Consider the following 23781-nt stretch of genomic DNA (forward strand, 5'->3'; position numbering starts at 1 on the left):
TACAAGTGAAAGAAGAAGACTGTGCCCCAAACAAACAGTACCGTCGCTGTTCCGGTGAATGTTGACGAGGATGAATGTGTCGTTTTGAGAGCCACGATGATCTCGGTGAGTTACATTCTGCTGTGCGGACAGCTCCTCCTGCTGCTGACCGTCATTCTGTTACAATGTCTGGGCGGAATTCACTCCCACAACTCCTCCACCACCGAGACCCCTGCTTCCTCTCCGGGCCAGGGAGCCACCGGGTCCCCGTTCAGCGAGCAGCCGCCCGACCTGGTGAAGTACGAGATCCCGGTGGACACTGAGAATGACACTGAGAATGACACCGAGACGTACGAGTACAGACCCCCGTCTCCTGTGGTCCTCTGCCGCTATCTGTGAGTACCCTGTCCCTTATGTACAGTCCATGGTCCAGTGTCCATTATATACAGTCTGTGGTCCAGTGTCCCTTATATACAGTCTGTGGTCCAGTGTCCCTTATATACAGTCTGTGGTCCAGTGTCCCTTATATACAGTCTGTGGTCCAGTGTCCCTTATATACAGTCTGTGGTCCAGTGTCCCTTATATACAGTCTGTGGTCCAGTGTCTGTGGTCTAATGCCCTTATATACAGTCTGTGAGTACCCTGTCCCTTATATACAGTCTGTGGTCCAGTGTCCCTTTATATACAGTCTGTGGTACAGTATCAAGTATATACAGTCTATGGTCCAGTGTCCCTTATATACAGTCTATGGTCCAGTGTCCATTATATACAGTCTATGGTCCAGTGTCTCTTACATACAGTCAATAGTCCAGTTTCCCTTACATACAGTCTGTGGTCCAGTGTCCCTTATATACATTTCAATCTTTTCTAGGGGTACCATCATTTTTGTCCAGGCCGTTTGTTTTTTTAAATGATTCTGTTGAACCACAATTCAAAAGCAATGTCTGATTTTCATTAGTTAATTTTCAGTAAATTTGTATTTATTATTATTACTTTTGTTAGTTTCAAGTTATTTCAGTGACCATTGAGGGTACCAACAATTTTGTCCACGTGTGTAAGTATTAGAACTGTAATACGTTGTATCCCGAACACACTGCAAGAACATAATAATCAAGACCTGGTCGTTAGCGTTGTTCTACATTTGACAAAAAATGAAGGGAATTGTTAATTGTCAGGTTTTGTGCATGGACCTTGGCGTGTATATGCTGTCACACATTATCAGTACTTCCCATTACAGAGACATTCCACATCCCTCACTCTCTCATCTCTTTCTTTCAACTTACGATGAAGGCCTGATGAGTTCGTCTACTGTCAGGACCCTGTGGATCACGCAGGAAACTACAGTGCTTTGAAGGAGTTGGGCCACGGTTGTGTCGGGGTAAGTGTTGTTTGTGAAGCTGGGGTCATGTTGTCAATGACACAGCACTTCCCTTACAGGTTTCTTTGTTTGTTTGTATCATCAGTGGGGCGGCCAGACTCAGAAAGAAGTGAACCTCACTCGTGTGATATGCACTGCACTCGATGAAATAGAGTGTGCTGGATCCAGAGAGTTCCTCGGGAGAGAAGTACCCTGCATCAAGTAAGTGATAACAGAACTGCCACACCCAACTCCATTTTAAAAACTGTATTAACTGTTAAGGAAGACTGAGAGCCCATTCAGACCTGGTATTAACATTCATCCTGAGTGATCCGATCACATGGTCAGCTCTAGGTACAGATCTGAAGGACCCAACTGCTTCCTGAGATCTGATCACAAAATGACTACAGCAACCACCGTGTAAATGCAAATGTGTCCTGGGCCACTTTTGAAGGACCCCCTGCAGTTTATACATATTTTTACTCTTCTCAGTGATTCTCAGCATTGATTTGTTTGTAGCCATTGCAACAATATCAACACAAAATGTCTTATGCTTTTCTTAAATATGTCAAATCTTTCTCCATTACATTACTTTACATGTCATTTAGCTGACGCTTTTATCCTAAGCGACTTAAAATTAGTGCATTCAACATTTTATGAGGGGCCATTTTTTGGGGGGGGTTCCGCATCTTTCCCAAGGACGCTTCAGCATGGGCTGGGATTCGAGCTGCTGACCTTCTGGTTGGAGGACAACTGCTCTACTCTAGCTTTGCATATTCATTCATTCATTCATTCATTCAGCCCCTCCCGACTCTGCTCTCCCAACTCTTGCTCGCACCAACACACACACACACATCCTGTAAGTGTAAGCACACAGTAGATAAGATGAAAGGAGAATATATAGATATTAATGTTAATGTTAATAAGGATAAAATAAAACTGCATTGTGCCACTTTTTTAGACTACTACTAAAACATGTGAAGCAGAGGCACAGACGCAAAAGGCTTTCACAGTATATTCAATCCTAGGGGAGGGAATCTTATCTTATAATCGATGCATCAAAGAATTTTGTTTCTGTACATTATAAATTTTTTTATCACTGTGTGACCACTAGAGATGCATCTTCACTAGCCTCATGATCTGTGCTTTAAAAAAGTATTTTAGACTGTTAAACTGTGCTGTCATTCACAAAGAAAGCTTTCAATTAACAAATCTGACTACATCAGTCTATAACAGTGGTCAGTGCTCTCCACACTGATTTGACATCCATTCAGTTTAGACTTGTGTGCTGTGTTTGGAGCCTTTACTGAATCAGGGTGTCCCCGCCCGTCCCCCTTGGCAGCATCGAGGTGCATTACTCTGCTGGTCAACAAGAGATTCTGCTCCCCTGCTCTTTTCTAATCACTCACACTTAGATCTTCTGAATTCATTTTTATGTTCCTGGATAAATGGGGCGTCACTTCTACAACAATGAAGTTTAAATAAAAAAAAAAGTGTGTGTGTGTGTGTGTGTGTGTGTGTGTGTGTGTGTGTGTGTGTGTCACTCACTCACTCACTCACTCACAAAAATTGACCACACGTATTTAGTTATTAATCAGTGATGAAAGATCATGAATCTGGATTGTTCCGAGCGCTTTAACTCTGATGTCCTGACTGTGCGCGTCTCGTGTTTAAATGCATGTGTCATGAACTCTGCTGTTCAGGTCCTAATAACTTCTGATTAGTGTTGGTGTTAATTGCTAAAGTGTAAAGTGAGTGCAGGAGAGAGGGAGTGCCGAGGGACGACACTCAGATAAGAGACCCTGACACGGTAAAAGAGGACCGGACCTTTAATGTGCGTTTGTCCTTATCCTGAAGAAGTGCTGGTTATAATAATGATGCGGTGGAACATCACTAAAAAAATGAAAGTAGTCGGAAAACATGAATCGATTGTTTTTGTCTCCGTCCACCACTATTAAATTCATGGATGTATTTGTATTCATGGACATGTGGATGCATGTATGTGAGGCTGAGGACAAGGTGGCAGAGCTGAGCACTAATTAACCTTTTCTTTTAAATGAGCTTGTGTGCAGGTACTTCATGATCAAATTACATTTTATTTGTAAAAGCATATGCACAAATCTGAAATTTGCCTAATAGGCCTAACAATCTTTAAAAGGTGCAACACTCTCTTCCCTTAACCCTCGATTATGATGACGAAAACTTCTTAAGTTCATAAAATTCAACCGATGGAGTTGTATGTTGTAATCATGACAGCAACAGAGATTAAAAACAGTAAACACAGAAAAGAACGAGACAAGAAAATATTTTACAGAGTAACGTGCATGCAGACGTAAATCAAAAGTATGTTTAGTATTGACTGTAAGTAATGCTTATATCCATTTATTATGGACTGTAGCTAAACTAGATGTTTCCAGATGTGCAAATTAACTCAGTACTTATATACAGTATTTGAAACTGATTCAGTTTAATGACATAAAGATACTGTAGTATCATGTTGACCACTAGAGGGCAATGTTTACAAACGTGTAGAACCACCACCTCACTCTATTTCCACAGCACCCCATGTTCACTCAGTGTCTCTCATTCACCAGCACTTGAGGTTAATCTCTATAGAAACTGCACCGAGATCAGAGATATGCAGCAGCTGGACACCATCAAAGCAACATCTGTACAAAGAAAATCCAGCTGTGGGTTTCATACTGCCTTTGTAGAGTCTGTAATGTCCTGTTTGCTTTCTGTACCGCATCCACATCCTTATACTGTACCCAACAGATATTATATTGAGGTCTGTATTTGCATCTTTAAACTCATTGTTATCATAATTGCATATCCATAATTTCTACGTGAATATTAGGATATTTATTATTTTACTCTGAACACTATTGTTGATATTTCCCTCTTGCTCACTCTGTCCCCTGTATCTGTTTGGCCGCTGGTTTTCCACAGATACACTGGACACTACTTCATCACCACGCTGCTGTACTCCTTCTTCCTGGGTTGTTTCGGGGTCGATCGCTTCTGCCTGGGTCACACCGGCACCGCTGTGGGGAAGCTGCTCACCCTGGGAGGCCTGGGAATCTGGTGGTTTGTGGACTTGATCCTGCTCATCACTGGTGGCCTGATGCCCAGTGATTACAGCAACTGGTGCACATACTACTGACACCAAAAGAGAGGTGTGACCAAGGACTCTGACCACCTCCCGGTTCGATCCCTTTAATATTGAGTCCGAGGACCTGCTGAGGAGTCCTGGGAAAAAATATTTCATTCTAATTTAATTCACTTGAAATTTAGGACCTTGAAAAGAAAAGACCTCAGAATGACTTTCTCCAGGCTGACGGTGATATCAGTCCGTTCTTTTTAGTACTAAATCCTAAACTAAGGTCACTTTGACGCCGGTTTGGTTCATTTAGCCTGAACCACAGAAAAATGTGATTTATCGTCGCCTTTTAGTTCTGATCTGTTTGGTTTCTTCACACTGATTTATTACAAACAAACCTACATATCAACAGGAAGTCACATGGACTGACAGACAGCTTATTGATTGGACAGTTTTGGCAACTGTCATCCTGCATCATCAGTGCTGCGGTGACCCACATGGAAAATTAAATAAAAAAAACAAAAAACATGACGGCACAGCTTATGTTTGTACTTCCTGTGTGGCTGCTGTGATTCATGATGAGGACACAAGCAGAGTTCACCTTCTTACATTAATGTATACGCTGCTGATGAGAATGCTTTCTGGACAGTTCAAGGTCTGTAGAACTGCTAAATTAAAATTGTGTTTAGTTTTTTTAATCAATGCTAAAATCACATATCTGCATTTATAAAATCATAAAACCACAAACTAACTGCACACACTGTAAAGTCTGCACCACGGAGCCCCTGATCTGTGTGCTTAGGTGTGACTAATTCTAAGTAGTGTGAAAGATTGTATGGACTCAGCTGGACTCTGGGTGACTGGTGCGGTACAGAGGCAAGACGGCCAACCAGGGGACTTTGTGATCGTAGACGCAGTGTCAGAGGTTTTTAAAGTGGGAGGAGGGCCACCACGCAGTTTCAGGGAAGGCTCAGGGAATGGAAGTAATCTGGTTTAAGAGAGAGCTGAAAGTTGTATTTTTTGTTAAATGTTTCTTTCGACACTTTCCCAGAGTCAGAAACTCATAGATGCCTCAGGAAAGAGAAACAAAGTTATTAAGATGAGGTGAGGTGTTTTTTTTAGAGGAGGCATTGTGTGATCTTAGCAGCAATTCCTTCGATTGCCAACTGTCATCAAGTTATTCTGTATAAGCAGCATATATATATATATAAAACCCAATCATATGTTTATTTAAAGTTAATGAAAGAAAACTAAACAGTAACCATCCCTCCATATTATCGTGTTGCTCCTTTTTTACGATGTGGTTCAGCAGGATTTTCTCTCACTTTTCTCTAAATGGGTAGTGCTGGTGATGCTGGATGATGACTGTCCAATCAACACATCTGTCAGTCATGTTTCCTTCTCTTTGTTTATTTGTATTTAACGAGAATTGTTTTTCCTAGATTGAGTGTTGACGTGACCTACAATCTCTCAGAACGTTTTTACGGCAGATAGTTAAGCACGTCCTGCTCTGTGGTCCCAGTTTAGAAAATCGACTTCCACATCCTGGAGAGTTTTGGGTTTGATGATAAAAAAAACACAATTTTGTCTTGATAAACGTCTTATTCTGCAAAGTTCACATAACCTAACTGACGGCGTCTGATCATTTTCATGATTTTGCATGTCAACCAAGAATCCTCCTCTCCAGTTGAACTTGGAGCAGTGATCGTAGAGCTATTCTACAGCCTGAGGGCAACATCCTACACCGACTCATTATCAGTGCTTTCCTCCTCCTTTACCAAGTAGCCCTGCTTTGGCTCTTCACGGTCTTCTGCTGCTGGAGGCGATCACATTTTTGTACTTCTCTTTAGCTCTCCTGCCTTCAACTGTATTTAGACTGATTAACTTTTCAGCCTCGAGCAAGTAAGAACGCAGAACTACAGATGGATGGTGATCACATAACTGAGGTGGTGATTTAGTAGTTTTGAGACGTGGAAAGCAGTATCTTGCTCTATCTAAAAAAAATTCAAACCCTTACCTCTGAGCTGTGTGGGAGCACTTCCCTCCTTAGCATTCAGGAGTCGAGCTTGGCCCTGTCCAAATGTCTGAAACTTAAACAAATTCAGATTTTCATTAGCTTTATCCAGCTAAGCTCAGGTCTCGCGTTAAATATTAAAATCCTCACCTTTTATCCTGCTTTGTTAAATTCCTCGTTTTACCCTAAATGGAAGGTTTATGTGCTCTTTTCATATATATCGAGCAGGTTTCATTACCCAAGGATCCATAAAAACCCTTTGAGGTGTTGTCATAAAAGGTTGAAGAAGACATGATCGTCAACGTGTCGACATGTCATCCTGCAGCAGCAATATGCTTTTAGCAGGCAATATATTTTCAGGCGACTAAACATCTTTTGGAGAGGGGGAGCATTAAATCACAGCTTTCCATATTGCAATTTTCCGTTTAATTCACAAAGTGTTAATGCAAGTCTTACCAAGCTATAAAAATATAGTTTATAGTTATAGAGTTTTTCCATGTCCGAGGTCTTGTCTTCAATCTGAATGTAATGTTTTCTTTGTTAAATCCAAACCCAGCTCCGCAGAGTCGCCCTGCATTTCTATAAAATATGGTGTGTGGTGAAACTTTAATGTTGTGGACGCTCTGCTTTGTAAAATACTGTATATAATATCGACCTGCCCAGCCGAAGCTTGGTTTTATATTCTTTAACTTTAATCCACTGTACTATTTATTTGATTGCCTTATGTTTTATGTGTTGAGGCGTACATGTTCCCAGGAGCATTAGAGTTTTATTTTCCTTTGGTAAATTTGCGTAATTTTTTTCAACTTCTGCTTAAATAAAAATAAACTCAAAATGATTTTTTTGCTTTGTCCTTAACTTTTTTATTAAAACTACACACATGCTCCAGGAAGAGAATCTCCCCTGTAACAATGGAGAGGGGGGAGTGTTGTATTAAAACTGTCATTATGACTCAACAAAAAGTATCAGGTACAGTGTGTCCTCTTCATTCTCTGACTGGATTTAATGGGCCGTGCTCAGTGAGGTGTAGAATGTCAATGTAAGACTGAAGAACAATGACTGGCCATATATTACATGTATTTACATAAGTATTATAAGGGCTATAACACAACATTTACCATAATCTCTCTTGTGGTAAAAAGTGTGAGTGGAATATTTTATGGGAGAGTAAATATGCATGAACTTCATAAAACATGAGGTCTCACACATGCTGGTGTCAGAGGCTCAGTGCACTGACCTGTGCTCTGAATATTTCAACCAAACTCATTGTGAACATTCATAATGATAATACACATCCAGCTCATGAGTTTCAGTCAGTCGTCAGTAAAAAAAAAAAATGGTGAGCACACAGTTCACTTTTGATGGATCGTTTCCCCCACATTAGAAATCAAGCTCTTACTTAAAGGTTCAGTGTGTAGAATTTAGTGACATCTACTGGTGAAGTTGCATGTTGCAGCTGAATACCCCTCACCTCACCCTCTCCTTCCAAACATGAAAGAGAACCTGGGTAACCTTCAGATGTCATAAAAACTCAAAAGGTGTTTAGTTTGTCCAGTTTGGGCTACTGTAAAAAAACATTGCGACCTCCCTAGAGGGGACCGCCTTCCCTTAAATATACAGTATTTAAATATAAGGGGCTCATTCTAGGATAAAGAAAACAACAATTCACCCAATTTAGATTAAACACACTAGTGCAAACATCACTAGAATTATTTTATATTCACTTCCTGCCAATAGATCCCTTTCACCCGAAATTGATTCAAGCCAAATTATCACAAACAAAATTCAATCATGTCTTGCCAATGTAATTAAGCTTAGTTAAAGTTCAATCAGGAAGGCTTTCTCTATGTCTCATTCATTCTTAACTCTCTTTCACTCAACCCGCTTCTTCCAATCAGCTGACTTTTGGATGTTTACGGTAAAATCCAATCAGATTTTGCCATGATCTCAATCAGCCAATCGTGTCGTTGCTGTCAAAGTTTGAATCTGCGCTCCGCTCAGCTGCTGTCAGGTGTCATTTCAGTGATTCACTGTGAACCCTCCTCCTTCCCAGGTACCATATCCAGAGCCCTGGTTCAGTCCACTTATATCCTCTCATTCAGATCCTTAACTTTTCTGCGATCCCTTTAACCCCAGGGGGGGGGTCTTTCCTCTACTATGCACAATCTCCCCACCTTTCAACCTTGATGGCATCACAAGGGCTCAGACCAAAATGGACAAAAAAGCAACAAATAGACTCACATCACTTCCATCGCTCATTGTGCATGACAATACATTTCAGAAATAAGTACCTCTTGATTGAACTGGGGGTCCTTAGATTTTTATTATATTTTGATAAAGCAAATACACATTAGTTGTTAATGGGGGAAAAAACCTCCCACTCTCGTCACAGTCTCAGGATCTTTGTGCAGGTCTCTGTCATATGACCTTCTGTTGTCCTGAACGTGCTCTCCTTCCTCCTCCATCGAGCAGGGACTTTATGGTGATAAACACATCACTCTAGAACTTAATTTATAGATTTTATATTATATTATTATATATATTATATCATTTATAAACAGGTTGGGATTTATCAGAGAATTTGGTGAATCTGATTTGAAGTACTGACAACTTTGTTGCCATTGTTTTGCCCTGTAAACTCGAGTTTAAATGGATAATCCACAGGACAAGCATTAAACAGCTTATATAATACTTCACAGTTGAGTGATACTAATACTTCTGAGTTGTCGGTAAATTGTCTCTGGACGTACGAGTTGGTGCAGGAATCTGTTTTTTCAACGGTGTGAGCAGCACACATGGAACTCATTCATCTCTGTTGCATTAGGGTGGAGGCAGAGATGGATCTCTAAAAACCAGAGATAATAAAACATAAACAAGAATCAATTTGAGTCAAACAAGCCTTTAACCACCGGTTTGTGAAGTACAGAACATCCCTGCAATTATTTTGTGACCAAAGCTCATTTCTGCAACAAGTGAACACACCTCCCTTCTTTGGCTTCATTTCCGTAATTCATTTTCCTAATTTCCTCCATAAAAAAAGAGTATGGGCATTTACATGTCAGTCAAATACAGTGGTTTGTGATCACTGGTGTTGTGTTATTGTTGTTGCTTAGTTGCTTTTGTTGGGCAGAAAGTGATGTATCATCTTGCCCCGGGCCACCGAAGTAGAAATTTGTATAATTATGTGTGATGATATCTTCGTCTGTGATTGCCCAACATTTGCTGAAAATGGCGGCTATACAGAAAAGCCCTTGCCTATAAATAAAGCGAAATTGACAAAATGTCTTCACACCAGAGAATTTCTAACATAGGGAGAACTTCCACTTCCACACTACTTCTTGGTTATGTAGGGGGCGCTAGTGAAGCAGAATGAGTGAATGGCCTATGGAGCTTTAGCCCCATTTATTGGGTAAAAAAAATGAATTATGGAAATTAACTTTATGTCTTTGATATAAGGTGCCCAAACAACAGATGCAGTAACACAATATTAGATTTGCACCTTTTCTTTCATAGTGAAATATCTTTTTTTTAAGTATTTTTTAAGTATTTTTTTTTAACACTTAATGGCATTGACCATTTCGCTTTTAACCATCAATCATACCCATCAATCAAGCACTAAGCATTACAATATCAGCAAGAGCAATGCCCTGTGTCTTCTTTTAGATGGTCATTTTCAACTTCACAATTTCACCTTGACTAAACTCCGAGTGCCATCGAGGGAGGGTGTCCTGTCACAAACATAACATTTTTTCATTTCTAATCTGATACTGTATATAACAATTATTATATTTGTCTTTTTTTCGAGAAGCAGGTGTAAATCACAATTTTAGCCATTCACCTCCAGTTCATTGAGGACAACTTTGTGTCTGCCCTTGGATTTTCTACAATGACATTAGCAGAAAGTGGACACACACTGTTTACACCTTGGGCCGTTGAACTTCTCTTTTGAGCTCCAGTTACGTCACCCTTGTAACCACAAAACAGACCAAGAAATACAGTGCACATCACCCACAGCTGTTTTACCACTCAGTACTGTACAGTGCAGTATGTTGGGGTACATTCATTCTTTGTGTTTGATATTTAGTCACTGAAACCAGTCCGCCTCCCCGGGAACGACAGTCAGTGTTACATCGCCATCCTTTCGCCTCACCACCACTGAGAGCACGGCGCTGCTCTGGACGGCTTCGCTCACTTCCTGCATGGTGCGAACAGGCTGCCCGTTGATGCCGATGATGACGTCGTGGTTGATCATGCCAGCGCTGCAGAGAAAAGAACGCCATACCTGAGTGACAGGGACAGCCGTACTAAAACAGACCCAACCCAGCAGGGTGGATCCCATGCCTTCAGGAAAACATCATTGACCTTTCAACAAGTCTGCTCCTGTGTCAGTTTTCTTCCTCCACCTCAGAGTAAAGAGGCGGTGGGCTCACGGCTTCCTAATTTACTGCTCTGCTTGACATTTATATATGAGGCCATTATTCTGACTGATGATCTTATGGAGACTGATTAACAAAATGTGCAAGTCTGTAGAGTCAGTCAATCAGATCTCCCCAGACAATATTGAGGAGCACAAGAAGCAGCACAGCAGACAATTCAACACAGTCACGGTAAACTCTGCTGTACCGGTTGTATGTTAGACTGCTGCTGTTTGCTGTTCAAAGCTTCAGGCTTCACTGTCACAGGAGACGGTGCCGGACTATTAAGAACCTTGAGAGTCCGAACAGACACATCGTTCTCCTGGTCCTCACCCAGATGTCAGAGCTGTGCCTGTGGGAAGCACGATTATAATGAGCAGCCAGGACCATAGTTGTAGACTGCAGCCTTGAGAACTGCAGGGATGCTCTTATTCCACACCTTAGAAAACATCCAGAAGCCTCCACAAGCAGGTTCACTGCACCGCTGTTGCATTTAGTAAAACCCAGTGCCTCCACAAGCTCAGACTGTGCATCTTACAGATTAGCTCAAGTAACACTTTCCAATAAAAACAATTCAGCAGTGTGGTTGCCTTGCTTTGAAACCCACACTGGTGGGAACACAACAAAATATAAAATCTTTTCATATGGTAAAAACGTTCATTTTATGTTGACAAAGTTATTTTAAATTACCATTATATTTTCTGGTGATAGCAACAGTGGAGAGAGACGCATGTAATTCTCCCTGAAGCTTTAAAACCTCCCTCATATTTACCAGTACTGTGACCTGTGTTTTTCTAAGACTTCTCATTTTGCCGATATGTTCAGAAATGAAACTGCAAATGAAAAAATCCATAAACTTGATCCCATTCATTTTTCATACCTAAATATTTATTTTATAGGGTGGGGAGGTCTCAGTATATGTAAAATGTAGACTAATTAAATCCAATGTAAAAACCCAATATGTTTATTATTAGGGATGGATTAAATAACTAATTTGTGAAGTAAAAGCAGTTGTAGTAATGAGCCCAGAGAATTTTCATCAGGTGACCACTTAACTCCAAATGAATGCTAATGCTGCTCTGTGTCATCTGAATGTGTAACCGTCACAATTAAAATCCTGTGTTGATTGGTCAGTTGTCAATTATACGTCAAAAAACTAAATATCATATTTTAGTATTTTCTCTTCTTGTAAAACGGTTTCAACTGTTCGGTAACTCACCCTGCACTCAGGTGTGTTTACTCGTTCTGCATCCAATGATGCTTTCAGGAATTTGTAACTCCCTCCATGTGACTATAAATTCTGCCAGTTAGAAACCTGTGCACGGGGACCTACGCTGCCCTGGAGAAGTCCATGACAACAGAGCTAGTCACTGTCAACTCTGCTGGGGGTGCATCTTACACACTCAGTGCTGTTGTTGTAAATGCCAATCAGTGTAGTGCCTTTTCAGCCTTTTTTTACTAAATGAAATTCAATGAAATGTTGCACAGCACGTATTACTGGAGTTTATAACCAGACGCTTACCTGGATGCAGCTGTTCCAGGTATCACCTCATAAACATAAACTCCCGAGCTCACATCTGGAAATTGGTCTTCACGCTCCTTGAGATCTTGGATCAAACTGGACACAAAAGGCAAACATGAAGATGGATGACACAAACATAAACAGCATTTTCCAACAGAGAAAACTCAAATGGGAGAAACAACACACAGAAGACACAGAAACACTATTGAACCGTATGCTATGGAATATGGCTCGAGACTTGTATGAGTCCTAAGAAGTGCTGTGTAATCACTTTGTGTGATTTTCATTCATGGAAATGTACCTAACATATTATACATATCATGCACTTCTAACTGCAATATTGACAGTAATAAATTATCTGACCTTATATACTATATATAAAATCTAAGGTTTCTCCAAAATGAGAGAATCACAATACTTGTCTTTGACTTTATTGTGTTTTTTGATTTAATTTCAAAAAGTGTAAAAATAGAAGCTCTCTGGGCGTCTGGTGTCAGGTTTTTAAGACACGTCCATTCTGCGGCCTCACAGAGCTGCTTGGCTTTTAAAATGAATATGTGCCATGTTGGAATTCAGTAAATTGGTAGTTGTGATGTTAACTTACGATGGCGAGAGCTGCAGCATCCGGACGCCGATGTATTTCTTCTTTTGCACCGTGTATCCTAAAAACCGAATGAATATGAAAATTAGGAAATGACTGACAGAAATCAGTAATTCTCTAATCTGTAACAGCTGCGTAGGATCCTGCCCACCGTTGACCCGTCTGTTGTGGGATTCAAAGAGGAACTGGCATATTTTGTCCACAGGGACGGCAAAAGCGATTCCTGCTGTCACTTTCAGAGTGTTGATGCCGATTACATCTCCGTCCTGTCAAACACAGAGTAGAAGGACAGCTGTTGGAGTGCAGTGAGGGTGTCACCGATATGATAGCTTTACTACATGGAGAAACAGAACAGAAGTAATATTTTGGCTATTTTCCTTCTAATTCACATAATATAGCTCATTGTCGATTAAAGTCAACCATTTATAAAGTGTACCAATGGTGACTGGGACTGTCTTTTAGTAAGAACTTCTAGAGGCAGCAGCCTTGATAAATGAATGTATCATCTGCATGATTTCATGTTGTAGCAACAAAGCAAAGGCCTCTATAATCAGGTCCTGTCCTAAAATACTGTGAGGGAGGCTGAATCATGAACCTGGGGGGGTAGACCAGAGATTTTGTGTATTAAATAAAAGGAAATCATGACCTTAGTCCTCACTGTCATAAATAAAACAAGAAAAATCTCCGACATAGCAGAAAGCTTAACAAGTATGCAAATATAAGGATATTATTCCTATACACATGATGCAGCACTATAAATCTTCTTACCAAGTTGACAAGTGGTCCGCCAGAGTTGCCGTACTGTGAATCAACACAGCAACAGAAACATGCTCATTGTTAATGTAGAACAAAAACATGCATCAAAAACAGAACCACGGTGAGTAATTGTCTTATCCCACTGACATTAATCATGGCGTCAGTTTGGATGTACTCCATGTCGGAGTCCTTGAAGCCCAGCTCCAGGCCGGTGCGCTGGACAGTGCTAACAATGCCGGTGGTGACGGTGTTCTGCAGGGAGAAGGGGCTTCCCACCGCCACCACAAACTCGCCAGGACGCAGGTCTGAGGACTGGCCGAGATGCAGCACAGGCAGGGGCATCTGCACCGGGGCACAAAGACGTGACGACCCACAGAGAAGGTTAATATCATGAATGGAACACACGCCATTCATTATTTCATCATCTGACCTGTGAACTGTGAGGTCAGCAGGCTAACCAGCCTCTCTACATCCATGGTCACTGAGGCTACACATAGCTGGCCCTCTGGTAAATTAGGCTTGATTTAAGAGCTGTGTTATTTAGACAAACCAAGGTGTTGCTCTGGTGTTCTTCACAGTTTACTCACAGGTCCAATAGATTTTTTTCCAATGTTGCTTTGATAAATCAGAGCTCAGTTTTATATGTAATTGTCATGACTCTGGGTCCTGAACCCAATGAACGATTGAAAGACTGCTTTTAGACCAGATTACATTTGCAGGGCCTTTTTAGGTAATAAACATTTACCTTGTGTTTTGATTTGTGTTTAGATTGGTGGTTCACTCTAAGCTCTCAATTTCCTATCGTATTTTGAAATTACGCTCCTAATGTTCCGAGTGTATAGAGTCTCTGTCTGTGTCTCAAATCACCCACTTATTCACTAACCCTTACTTTACTATATAGGGTGTTCTATATAGAGCTCTACATAGTGAGCTCAGAAAGAAAAAAACGATTTAGAAACCTATTCTGCGCATTTTCTCTGCATCGGTAATGACGTCATTGTCGCAGGATTATGACATACAACGACAACAACAACTTCGGCCACTGGAAAATCCCACAATAAATGATAAATTATGATTATATTATGTAATAATTATACTATAATGTTCATTTTACTTTTAGCTAAAAAAAGAAATAAACTCGTTTGCCACAGTTTGTGCTGTGATGCTCTGCTCGTATTAACATTCATACAACAGGTCGGGCTTTTCCTGCAGTCCTTGCTCCTCTCTCTGCCGTGAAAGCAATGCATGATGGTATATATGGCTCATTTAGTGACTATGGGTTGTAGACAATTTTTCTTGATGCATTGTGGGAAACAATGAGTGCACTATTTAGGATATAGGGTATAAAAAATATCACCCAAACTCTGCTTCTGACAGAGACCATGGTTCACATCTCTCAGTCGGTGCTCAACCTACGATCACAACCGATCAAGTGCATGTGACACTTGATTCTCTCTGCCTTTCTTATCATTTATATAAAGCCCACTACGGGTTAATCACTTTACGATGCCATCAATATGTTCTGCAGCTCAGTTTACTGAAGTCCCTGGAGAGCTGCAGCTGCTGCTTTAAAACACATCTGGTTATAGACTCATAAATATGATCTCACCTTTAGGTCATAAATCAGTTAACATGTAAAAGCTGACAGAATTCCCTAAAGATTTATTTTCTCAACTTTTCTAAATTTAATATATGTAATATAACCTCCTTATAATATTTCTTCAGTTTTCTTGTAAATTTTAATCTTTATACTTAAAAATCACCACTTTATTCTTAAAATCTCATATTCCCCCTCTTATGTACTCTAGTAATGTGTAAGGTAAAATTCCATCAGTAAAATGATCTCTGACTACAATTTGGCCTCAAATGTGTGAGTGAATGGTTGTACTTGGTAGAACCTGTACTTGTAGTGGTCAAAATTATTAGTAGGTAATTAAATTAAAATGACTAAGTTACCACCTTTCTCTTGATTATTCCCAATCAAGCCAAACTTATGTCACTGGTAATAACAGGGGCTCAGTATAATCTTTAATACATTCCTAAAACCAGGATCTCCACTAGAAACAAGTGTTTGTTTCTTTTATAAGCTTCCAGACTAGGTAGTTTCAACATGGACTGTGGTGAGTATAGAGCAATCTATATTACATCTTAGCTTGTCTGTGCCTGCCTCCTCCCATTACAGGCTGAGGCCATTTATCTCTGGGGTGAATTGTAATGCTCAGCTGAATTTATAGCCAATTCTCTCAGGGCATGGAGCTTTCTTGCGAAATTTGCCTTTTGGGCATCTTTTAGAACTTCTCCAGAGATATATGACATTGTACAGCTTGTCCCTGCTTCTTGGTTGTTAAAAGACACATTCTTTACCTTTACAACAGTCAAATATAGAGTCTCCTCTTACTCCTCGTCATCTCGACATATTCTTGTATTCAGATCAGTACTGAAAATGTTTATCGTGCTTCATGCTGAACAGAGTGTCATGATAGTGGTTGGGAGCAGAGACCCCCATGTCAGAGCAGGGAAATGTTTTATTTAGAACAGCACTTGCTCTACTCAGAAAATAAATCTCAAGATTTGAATTTACAAGACATGACCAAATACCACCCAGAGGAATTATGATGACAAACTGCCCATGTGAAAGAACCGAGTCTAATTTTGGACGACAAATACCCTTGATGAGAGCGAATGTGCACCCGATTTAGTGTGCAGGATTAATACTCTTTGATGTTAGCCGTTGGCTGCCAGGCCAGAGAAAAACACAGGACAGAACTTTAATCTAAGGCCCTCGGGAGGCTGAGAGGAAACAGCAAGCACTCACATCTGGTTCAATTTTGATAAGTGCGATGTCCATCTTCTGGTCCATGTCTTTCACTGTGGCGTTGTACTGCACACCGCTTTTCAGCTGGACTTTTATCCTCTGCTTGTTGGTGAGCACGTGAGCATTGGTGATGATCCAGCCATCCTCTGACACCACGAACCCAGAGGCACTCGACACAGAGACCTCCTGGCCAGAAAATGGCACTCTGGTATGAGAAAAGGCAAAAGATGACGGTAACTGCAGGAGCATAAGCCGTAAAGGTGACACAAGTCTTTCATCACTTAGTTTTACCTTTGGAAAAGCTCCAGATGCACCACAGCGGGGACAATCTTATCGACTACATCTGCGATGAAGTTGAACTTGTAGCGCAGACTTCCTGGATGTTGCATTCCTTTGAGGATACAAAACATTAGATAAAAGATTAAGATAACAGACACGCAAGTAGAACAAATCAAGGAATGTCAGCATCAGTGTGTTATTTTCTCTCCTCACTGAAATGTCTTAACAATTATTGATTGCTACCTACTGACATGATTTGATTCTTGAGAATAATCTGGGGGTGATTGTTTTTTGTGACATGGCTTTTATGTTTTCTTGCCATTAAATGAAGATTCCCCAGCTGAGTACACCAATGCCCATGTTGCCCAGGCTATTAAACAAGCTACAATTCTATTTTTAATTTAACCTTCAAAAGGGATATTACTTTTAACTCTTTTGAGGCTTTTTATTAAAACCATATCCATTGGCTATAAGTTATTTTGTTGGGGACTCAGACTACTGTCTCTATAGACCCCATACAACTTTGAGAAGAAATTGGAGAATTGCAAGATAGCTCTGTTTTCTGCTACAGCATAGAAAACCAGCTTAATAAGTAACAATAAACAAAATCCTACATTTCTTTTTGACACTGTTGCCAAACTTAATCAAAAACAGCCGTCTTCACCTATCTCCTTGACCCTCTACCAACTAAACTTAACAAAAATGCCTCAGATTTTGGCATATACATTGTTCATTTATCAGTACATCTTCACAGCTTTCAGTTAACATACTGTATCTAACTAATTTTTCAATCTGCTTCAGGGTCCATCACCCCACTGAAACCTCGATACCTTGTTACCCTCTTGTTTTTCATGCAAGACCACTGCATACTGCGAGACCGATTGGAAAACCCTCTGGCTGGGCTCTCATGTGATTCAGATTTAGAACTCTTATTTAGTTATTACTTATTTATATGAAAGAACACAATGTGTTTCTGTTTCTAAAATAATACTTCATCAGAATTTCCAGATGTGAGATATGGAGTAACTCAGGGCTCTGTTCTTGGTCCTCTGGGGTTTCTTTCTATATTTCAAATGATAGAGTCTAAGATTAAGTCTAAGACTCCAAGACTCTAAGTCTGAGAGGCTAATTCCCAATTTTATGCTGATGATACTAGGCTGTATCTTGCCCTAAAACTGATAACTAATCTCAATTGATCCAATTAGAGGCCTGCATTGTCTGCTGTGAAAAACCGCATCCTGCTCCTAAATTCTGTCAGGGTTTTGTACTTGTCAATGTTTAGTTTCATCCGTTTCCAAAGTGTTTTCTGTTTATTAGTACATCCCTGTGTTTCATGTTTTCACACTCCGGGTTCTGTTTCCTGTTTTATTTTGTAGTCTGGGTTCTTGTGTCTCATATCTAGTTTTACTTCCTGTCTGTGATTGTCTGCACCAGTCCTCATGTGTTACACCTGTGTCGAATTGCCCCTGCCTTCCCTGTGTGTCTGTATTTAAGCCTCGGTTCTTCCCTTTGTCCTTGTCGGGTCGTCGTCGTATGTCTTTTGTCGTATGTCGGTTGTGTTCTCTGGTCTGTCGTCTGTGATCTCCTGTCCTGTCCTCCTGTCCGGATCTCCTGCCCTGCTCTCCCTGTATTTCTGTATCCCGTGTCTCCTGAGCCTCTGCACCTCTGCATCCCCCGTGTAAGCTTCCTGTGTTTTCTCCCTTTGTGCTCCCAGTTGTTTTGTCCGTTAAAGACTCGTTTGTATTAAAATTACACCTTTTAAGTTTAAAAAAAAGTGTGCCCCACACACTGTGACAAATTCATAAAAAACTGAAATGCTGGTCATTGGCCCGGCCTAACAGTAACTTTTGACAACTGTGTGATTTCTCAAAGTATGAAGAATGTAGGTATTCTATTTGATCCTACACTCTGTTTTGATGGACGTTGGTCTTTTCTATCGATGGCAGATGCTCAGACTCTAATTCACATTTTTACATCATCCAGACTTTCTTTTAGATGTTTTCAGTCATGCCACGTACTAATACTAATGATCTTTCAATGGTTCAATATGCTGCAGTGAAAAGTTTAATAAATTCAGAAAATTTTACAAAACTTACACCAATTTTAGTTTCCCTTCTTTGCAGGGCTGCAACCCCTAAAACATTTCTACTGAGGATCAGAAGTATTATTATAGTAAAGGTGTACATTTGCATATCTTTTAATAATTAATGTTGAATTGATAAAACATTGAAATCAACAAATTCTGCAGGAGAGCAAACAGTACATACCAATAGGATATTGTGAACCAAAAATGTACACTTAACAAACACACTACCATTGGTAAACCAATTTACTTTTAAATGTCCATCCATCGCCTTTCTATACTGCTCATCCTTTGAGGGTGGTGGGGGAAGCTGGAGCCAATCTCAGCTAACATGGGGCATGCAATTTAGAGGCAGGTACACACTGGACAGGTCACTAGCATATCGCAGAGCTAACATACAGAGACCAACCACCAGTCAATCTCACAGTTACAGGGTACCCGGTGAAAACCCACACAGACATGAATAACTCCACACAGAAAGACCCCGGCCAAACTGGGTACTTTCGCGCTGTGAGGAAACCGTGCCGTACCACCCGCTTTAACTAAATAATGGATGTTTAAATTAGCAATAACATTTAGAGAGGGTGGTGAGTAAGTATAATTGTTGTTGGTTTGATATATGCAGTAATAGTCTACTCTGGGATGAATCGTCAACAAAATTATTTGCCCAGACACTTGACTATTGCTCAGCTGTTGTTTCAGAACCATGGACAGCGTCATTTTGTGCTTGCGGAACTGTCTATACTAGTAAGGAAATGGAGCAGAGGAGATCATTGGCCAGCAGAACACATCACTTAGTCAATTAGTTCAGTTTCTTCGCATGTTTGCTTTCAGGCGTAGTTCCATTCACAAACACACTGTGATATAAATCAAATCTGACCCCACCAGGTTGTCTCTCATGACATGTTTCTGCCTGCTTGCTTTGACCACTCACACAATATTTCACTTGTGGTAACTTCAAAATCTATGACAGAAACATTGATTGACAACCTATTTTACAATGGAATGTACTTGACATTTTTCATCAAGATAAAAGCAAAACGTGAAAGGATGACAAATGAACAATTTTTTATAAGTAACAAGCTGCATCTGGCGAACCGTACACTGTAGCTCCTGCTTATCAAAATCGATCTGTTGCACTACTAGTACTGAGAAATACCTTCCAAAGTTATGTGTTCGTAAGTGACGTTATCTGTTAAGAAACTGGTTTAAATAATTAATTAAAAATGTTAACTAGGTGAGTTCCTGTGTGGAAGAGCCAGGTTTAATGTTAGTAGCATTATTGATAACACGTGATGATACATCCTCTCCTCTGAACAGAATGAACAAGTGAGTGAATCCAGCTTCTGAATGACTTGCTGCTCTGTAGTGAACAGCACAAGGAGCTGTAGTAATGCTGGGTTAGGTTGGAGATATACTTGCTTTTTAGCCACACATATAGGCAAACATATATGTCGTAAGTGTAACTGTTCACATTCTATGCATGTTCTACGCGTTTACACCAGTTCCTGTCGCATTCCACTAGATAGTACACCACAGAACTTGGACCATAAAGAACATCCTGTACATAAAAAAATTACGGAGGTTTACCTACGGTTACTCCTGAGATCACTGCAGAAAAAGTGGTAACAGCATTATCGTAGATGGTATGTGGGGTCCTTAAATCAAGAACGTTGTGACAGTGGTGAGTATCTGCCACTTTACTCCCCCTACTTTTCACGTGCGTATTGCAACTTGAAGATGCATAGCGTTTCATTTCTGAGTATGTGCACAACCAAACAGAGGCAGCCATAATGTGTATGTATATTTAAAAACAAGTTTTCTCTGGAACAACTGAGCTAGACTAGATCAGTTCTGTTTGGAAACACTAACTGGACTTAAATGGGGTCATATATAAGTTTATATGAGTCTCTAAGTGACATGGCCACCTATAACCATAGTAGCTGTACACAAAAATGCTGACAGTATAATAAACAGAAGACATAAACATTTTTAAATGTATGATGGAAAAGAGATACAAAACTACAGGCAAACATAGAAAAACATGTTAGTAATATAAGTAGTGGCATCATTGCACGACAGAGAGCTACTACGATAAGTGTTTATTTCACTGAGATCATGGAACTGTGAGCATGAACAAAATATCTTCAAAAGAAAAGATCAGATAATAGATCTGTACACACCATAGCCACAATCCGTCTCCTCTGCCCTTCCGCCACTTTGCTTAGCTTTAGTTTTCTATCTGACATAGAGGCTTGAGTGCCTCCAAGATTCTTTTAAAAACCTCCAGCACATTTGGGGCTGTGCAGTATCTGCAGTGACAGAGGTTCTCTCCATATGTCAACACCTTCTCTGACAGATTTTGTGTTTACAGACTTTCCCAAATGAACTCTGCAGAAACAGCCTTAAATTCAAATAACAGTGTGTCCATTGCCAAGAGCTACTTTGGCAGTACACCAGGCTTTTCTTTGCCTGTCAGACAGCTCTACTAAAAAATCACCAGTATGTGACCCGGTAACCTGCAGCTTTCACTGTCCTCTCCATCCCACTGTGTGGCCATGCCAACATGTAAGAGGTGGATCATCCATCAGATGAAAACCACTCAGACACGATGTGTCACCAAACAAATGTAAATGTGCTCATAGCCTGACTTGCAGCTCACACACTACATTCAAATTCTCTTTACGGATGTGTGTTGTATGATCAAATATTGTAACCCTTTAATTATGTTCTAAATCATGGAAAAAGCTAATGTTATATATATTTATATTAACTTGTTTTTGGCCACTAGTGGCGCTGCAGAGAAATGTTTTTACAACTGCAGCTCCATTTTGGTTGCTCTTCTGGTTGCATTTGGACTTGATTTATTGACTCAAAATCTACTTGTGTTTGGACTTTTGGATATAAGGATTTGTCTTTATTTGCACTTTCAAATGTCATGTCTTGTTTTATTTAAAAACTTCTTTCCCTATGTGTCTCTACTTCCTGCCCTTTTCCGGTTTCCCACCCTTGAGATTTTCTGCACCTGTCCTGATGTGTTTCACCTATGTTTAGTTATCGCTGCCTCCCTTGTCTATAGAGGCTGTGTTCAAATAGTCAGCTTAGGAACCTTCCTAGCTGAGTGAAATGACACAGAAGTATTTCAGCAGCCGCCATAATAAGAGTTGTTTAAATCTTCTAAATGATAAGGAAGGTTATCTCAACATTTATTTCCTGTTTGTTTTATTTTTTATTTTCAGTGAAAACTATGTTGTTATGTGAGTAACTGATGGTTGACTGTTCTCTCTGTCTGTCTGCACTGCCTCCCAGAGCAGCAGCTTGTACACTGATGGTGTATTGTTATGGAAAACATTGTTTTCTGATATGATCTCAGATAAATAATACAATAATAATTCCACAAACCCCTAATTCAGTTGTGGACACTAACCTAAACCAGTCACTGAGGACCATATGGAGCTTTTAACCAATACATGTGTTCAGACTCAATTGTGAAGTAATGACTCAATTTTCCTGTCTTTGAATCAGTACAGGTAGAAGACCACAAAAACATTCCTTAATAAATTGCTCTTTTGTTAATCTTCAACAGGACGGTGATTCAAGGCCGACCCTAAAATCCACTATGAGCCACTTCAAGAGACAGACTGAGGCCTGAATACAGACTTCTGTACATTTTTCAATCATTATTTATATTTCTCTGTTCATTTATAATGTCTCTTTGCTGCAAGGGTTGCGTTTACTTTTTAATTTAAAAGAGAAACAGAACATAACCTGCCTGGCCGAAAGTTTGCAAACAACATGTGGCTCATGTCCAGAAACAGAGATGTGTAATATCTAATTGTATGTATGTGTAAAAACTCAAATAACTTACATTGTCTTTTAGGAGCTGCTATAACTCATTGTTTCGATTTAGAGCCAGACCTGACTTCTGAAAGAAAGAAAGAAAGAAAGCTCACCTGAATCACACCGACCCCTCCTGATCAACATGACCGGAGGGGTCTCGTCGAACTCGGCTCTCCTGATCTCCGCTCTCAGGCGGCAGATGCTGGGGTACGTCCTGCCGTCGCTGCCGCACACCGGCCCGGAGGAGCCGCACACGCAGGAGCTGCGGGGCCCCTCGCCGGTCCCCGTCCCCGGCACAGAGTCGCACCGCAGCTCGTCACCGCAGGTCAGGCCGCCTCCGCTCCGCTGCCAGCACCCTTCACCCTCACCGGGGGCGCACAGCGCGCAGCAGCCGCAGCCGTCCATCACCTGGCCGTAGTAGCAGGCCTGGAGCGGCACCGGGCACCGAGAGGCATCACACACATGCCGACACGCTTGTCTCCTTCTCAGCAGACCTGCATGACCTGCAGAGGTGAGGAGGGTGAAGTACGCGACAAACCTCGCCATGACCTGAAATCTACTCACAACAGCCTTCCTTCCTAACTTCATTCCTTCCTTCCTAACTTCCTTCCTTCCTTGTGGGTCCACAGACTATACCCACTGATGAAGTACATCCAGACGTACACCCTCACACAGAACCCTCGTACTGCAGCTCTTTTCATAGCCTGCAGGTCTGGATGAGGGCCAGTAATTATCTTCTAGTAGCAGCATGCAGGATTCTCTTGTGTTCTCATGTAAGCACTATAATGCACCAGCATGTATGTTTGGCCCTGCATGCGTGTTTTGTGGAAACCCAAAGGCGATGTTCTGGTGTTTCTGCCTCCCACTATTGGAGACAGTTGCATGTGTTGATATGTGTGGAGCAACATCATTTCTTTTCATTCTGCGGTTTGTAATTAAAGCAGAAGAATTTATTGCAGCCGTGCACCTGAGGACCACATCTGAACTGTCCGATTTTCAGACCCTATAATTGATAGTTGG

General features: G+C 40.7%; 2 protein-coding genes across 2 annotated transcripts; one reads left to right on the forward strand and one right to left on the reverse strand.

The window, feature by feature from the left end:
• On the forward strand, positions 1-7288 carry tm2d2 (TM2 domain containing 2). Its single transcript, XM_035166490.2, has 4 exons — positions 1-374; positions 1270-1357; positions 1443-1558; positions 4286-7288. Exons 1-4 carry the CDS (start codon positions 97-99, stop codon positions 4497-4499), a joined length of 696 nt encoding a protein of 231 aa, XP_035022381.1. The 5' UTR covers positions 1-96; the 3' UTR covers positions 4500-7288.
• A 1460-nt stretch (positions 7289-8748) lies between these two features.
• On the reverse strand, positions 8749-23307 carry htra4 (HtrA serine peptidase 4). Its single transcript, XM_035166169.2, has 9 exons — positions 22875-23307; positions 16851-16950; positions 16560-16764; positions 13892-14086; positions 13757-13789; positions 13140-13254; positions 12992-13049; positions 12388-12483; positions 8749-10709 (listed from the first exon to the last, which is right to left on the reverse strand). The coding sequence occupies exons 1-9, from the start codon at positions 23305-23307 to the stop codon at positions 10535-10537; spliced, it is 1410 nt and encodes a 469-aa protein (XP_035022060.1). The 3' UTR covers positions 8749-10534.
• Between the last annotated feature and the right edge of the window lie 474 nt (positions 23308-23781).

The sequence above is a fragment of the Hippoglossus stenolepis genome, chromosome 9, assembly GCF_022539355.2.
Source record: "Hippoglossus stenolepis isolate QCI-W04-F060 chromosome 9, HSTE1.2, whole genome shotgun sequence".
NCBI lineage: Eukaryota > Metazoa > Chordata > Actinopteri > Pleuronectiformes > Pleuronectidae > Hippoglossus > Hippoglossus stenolepis.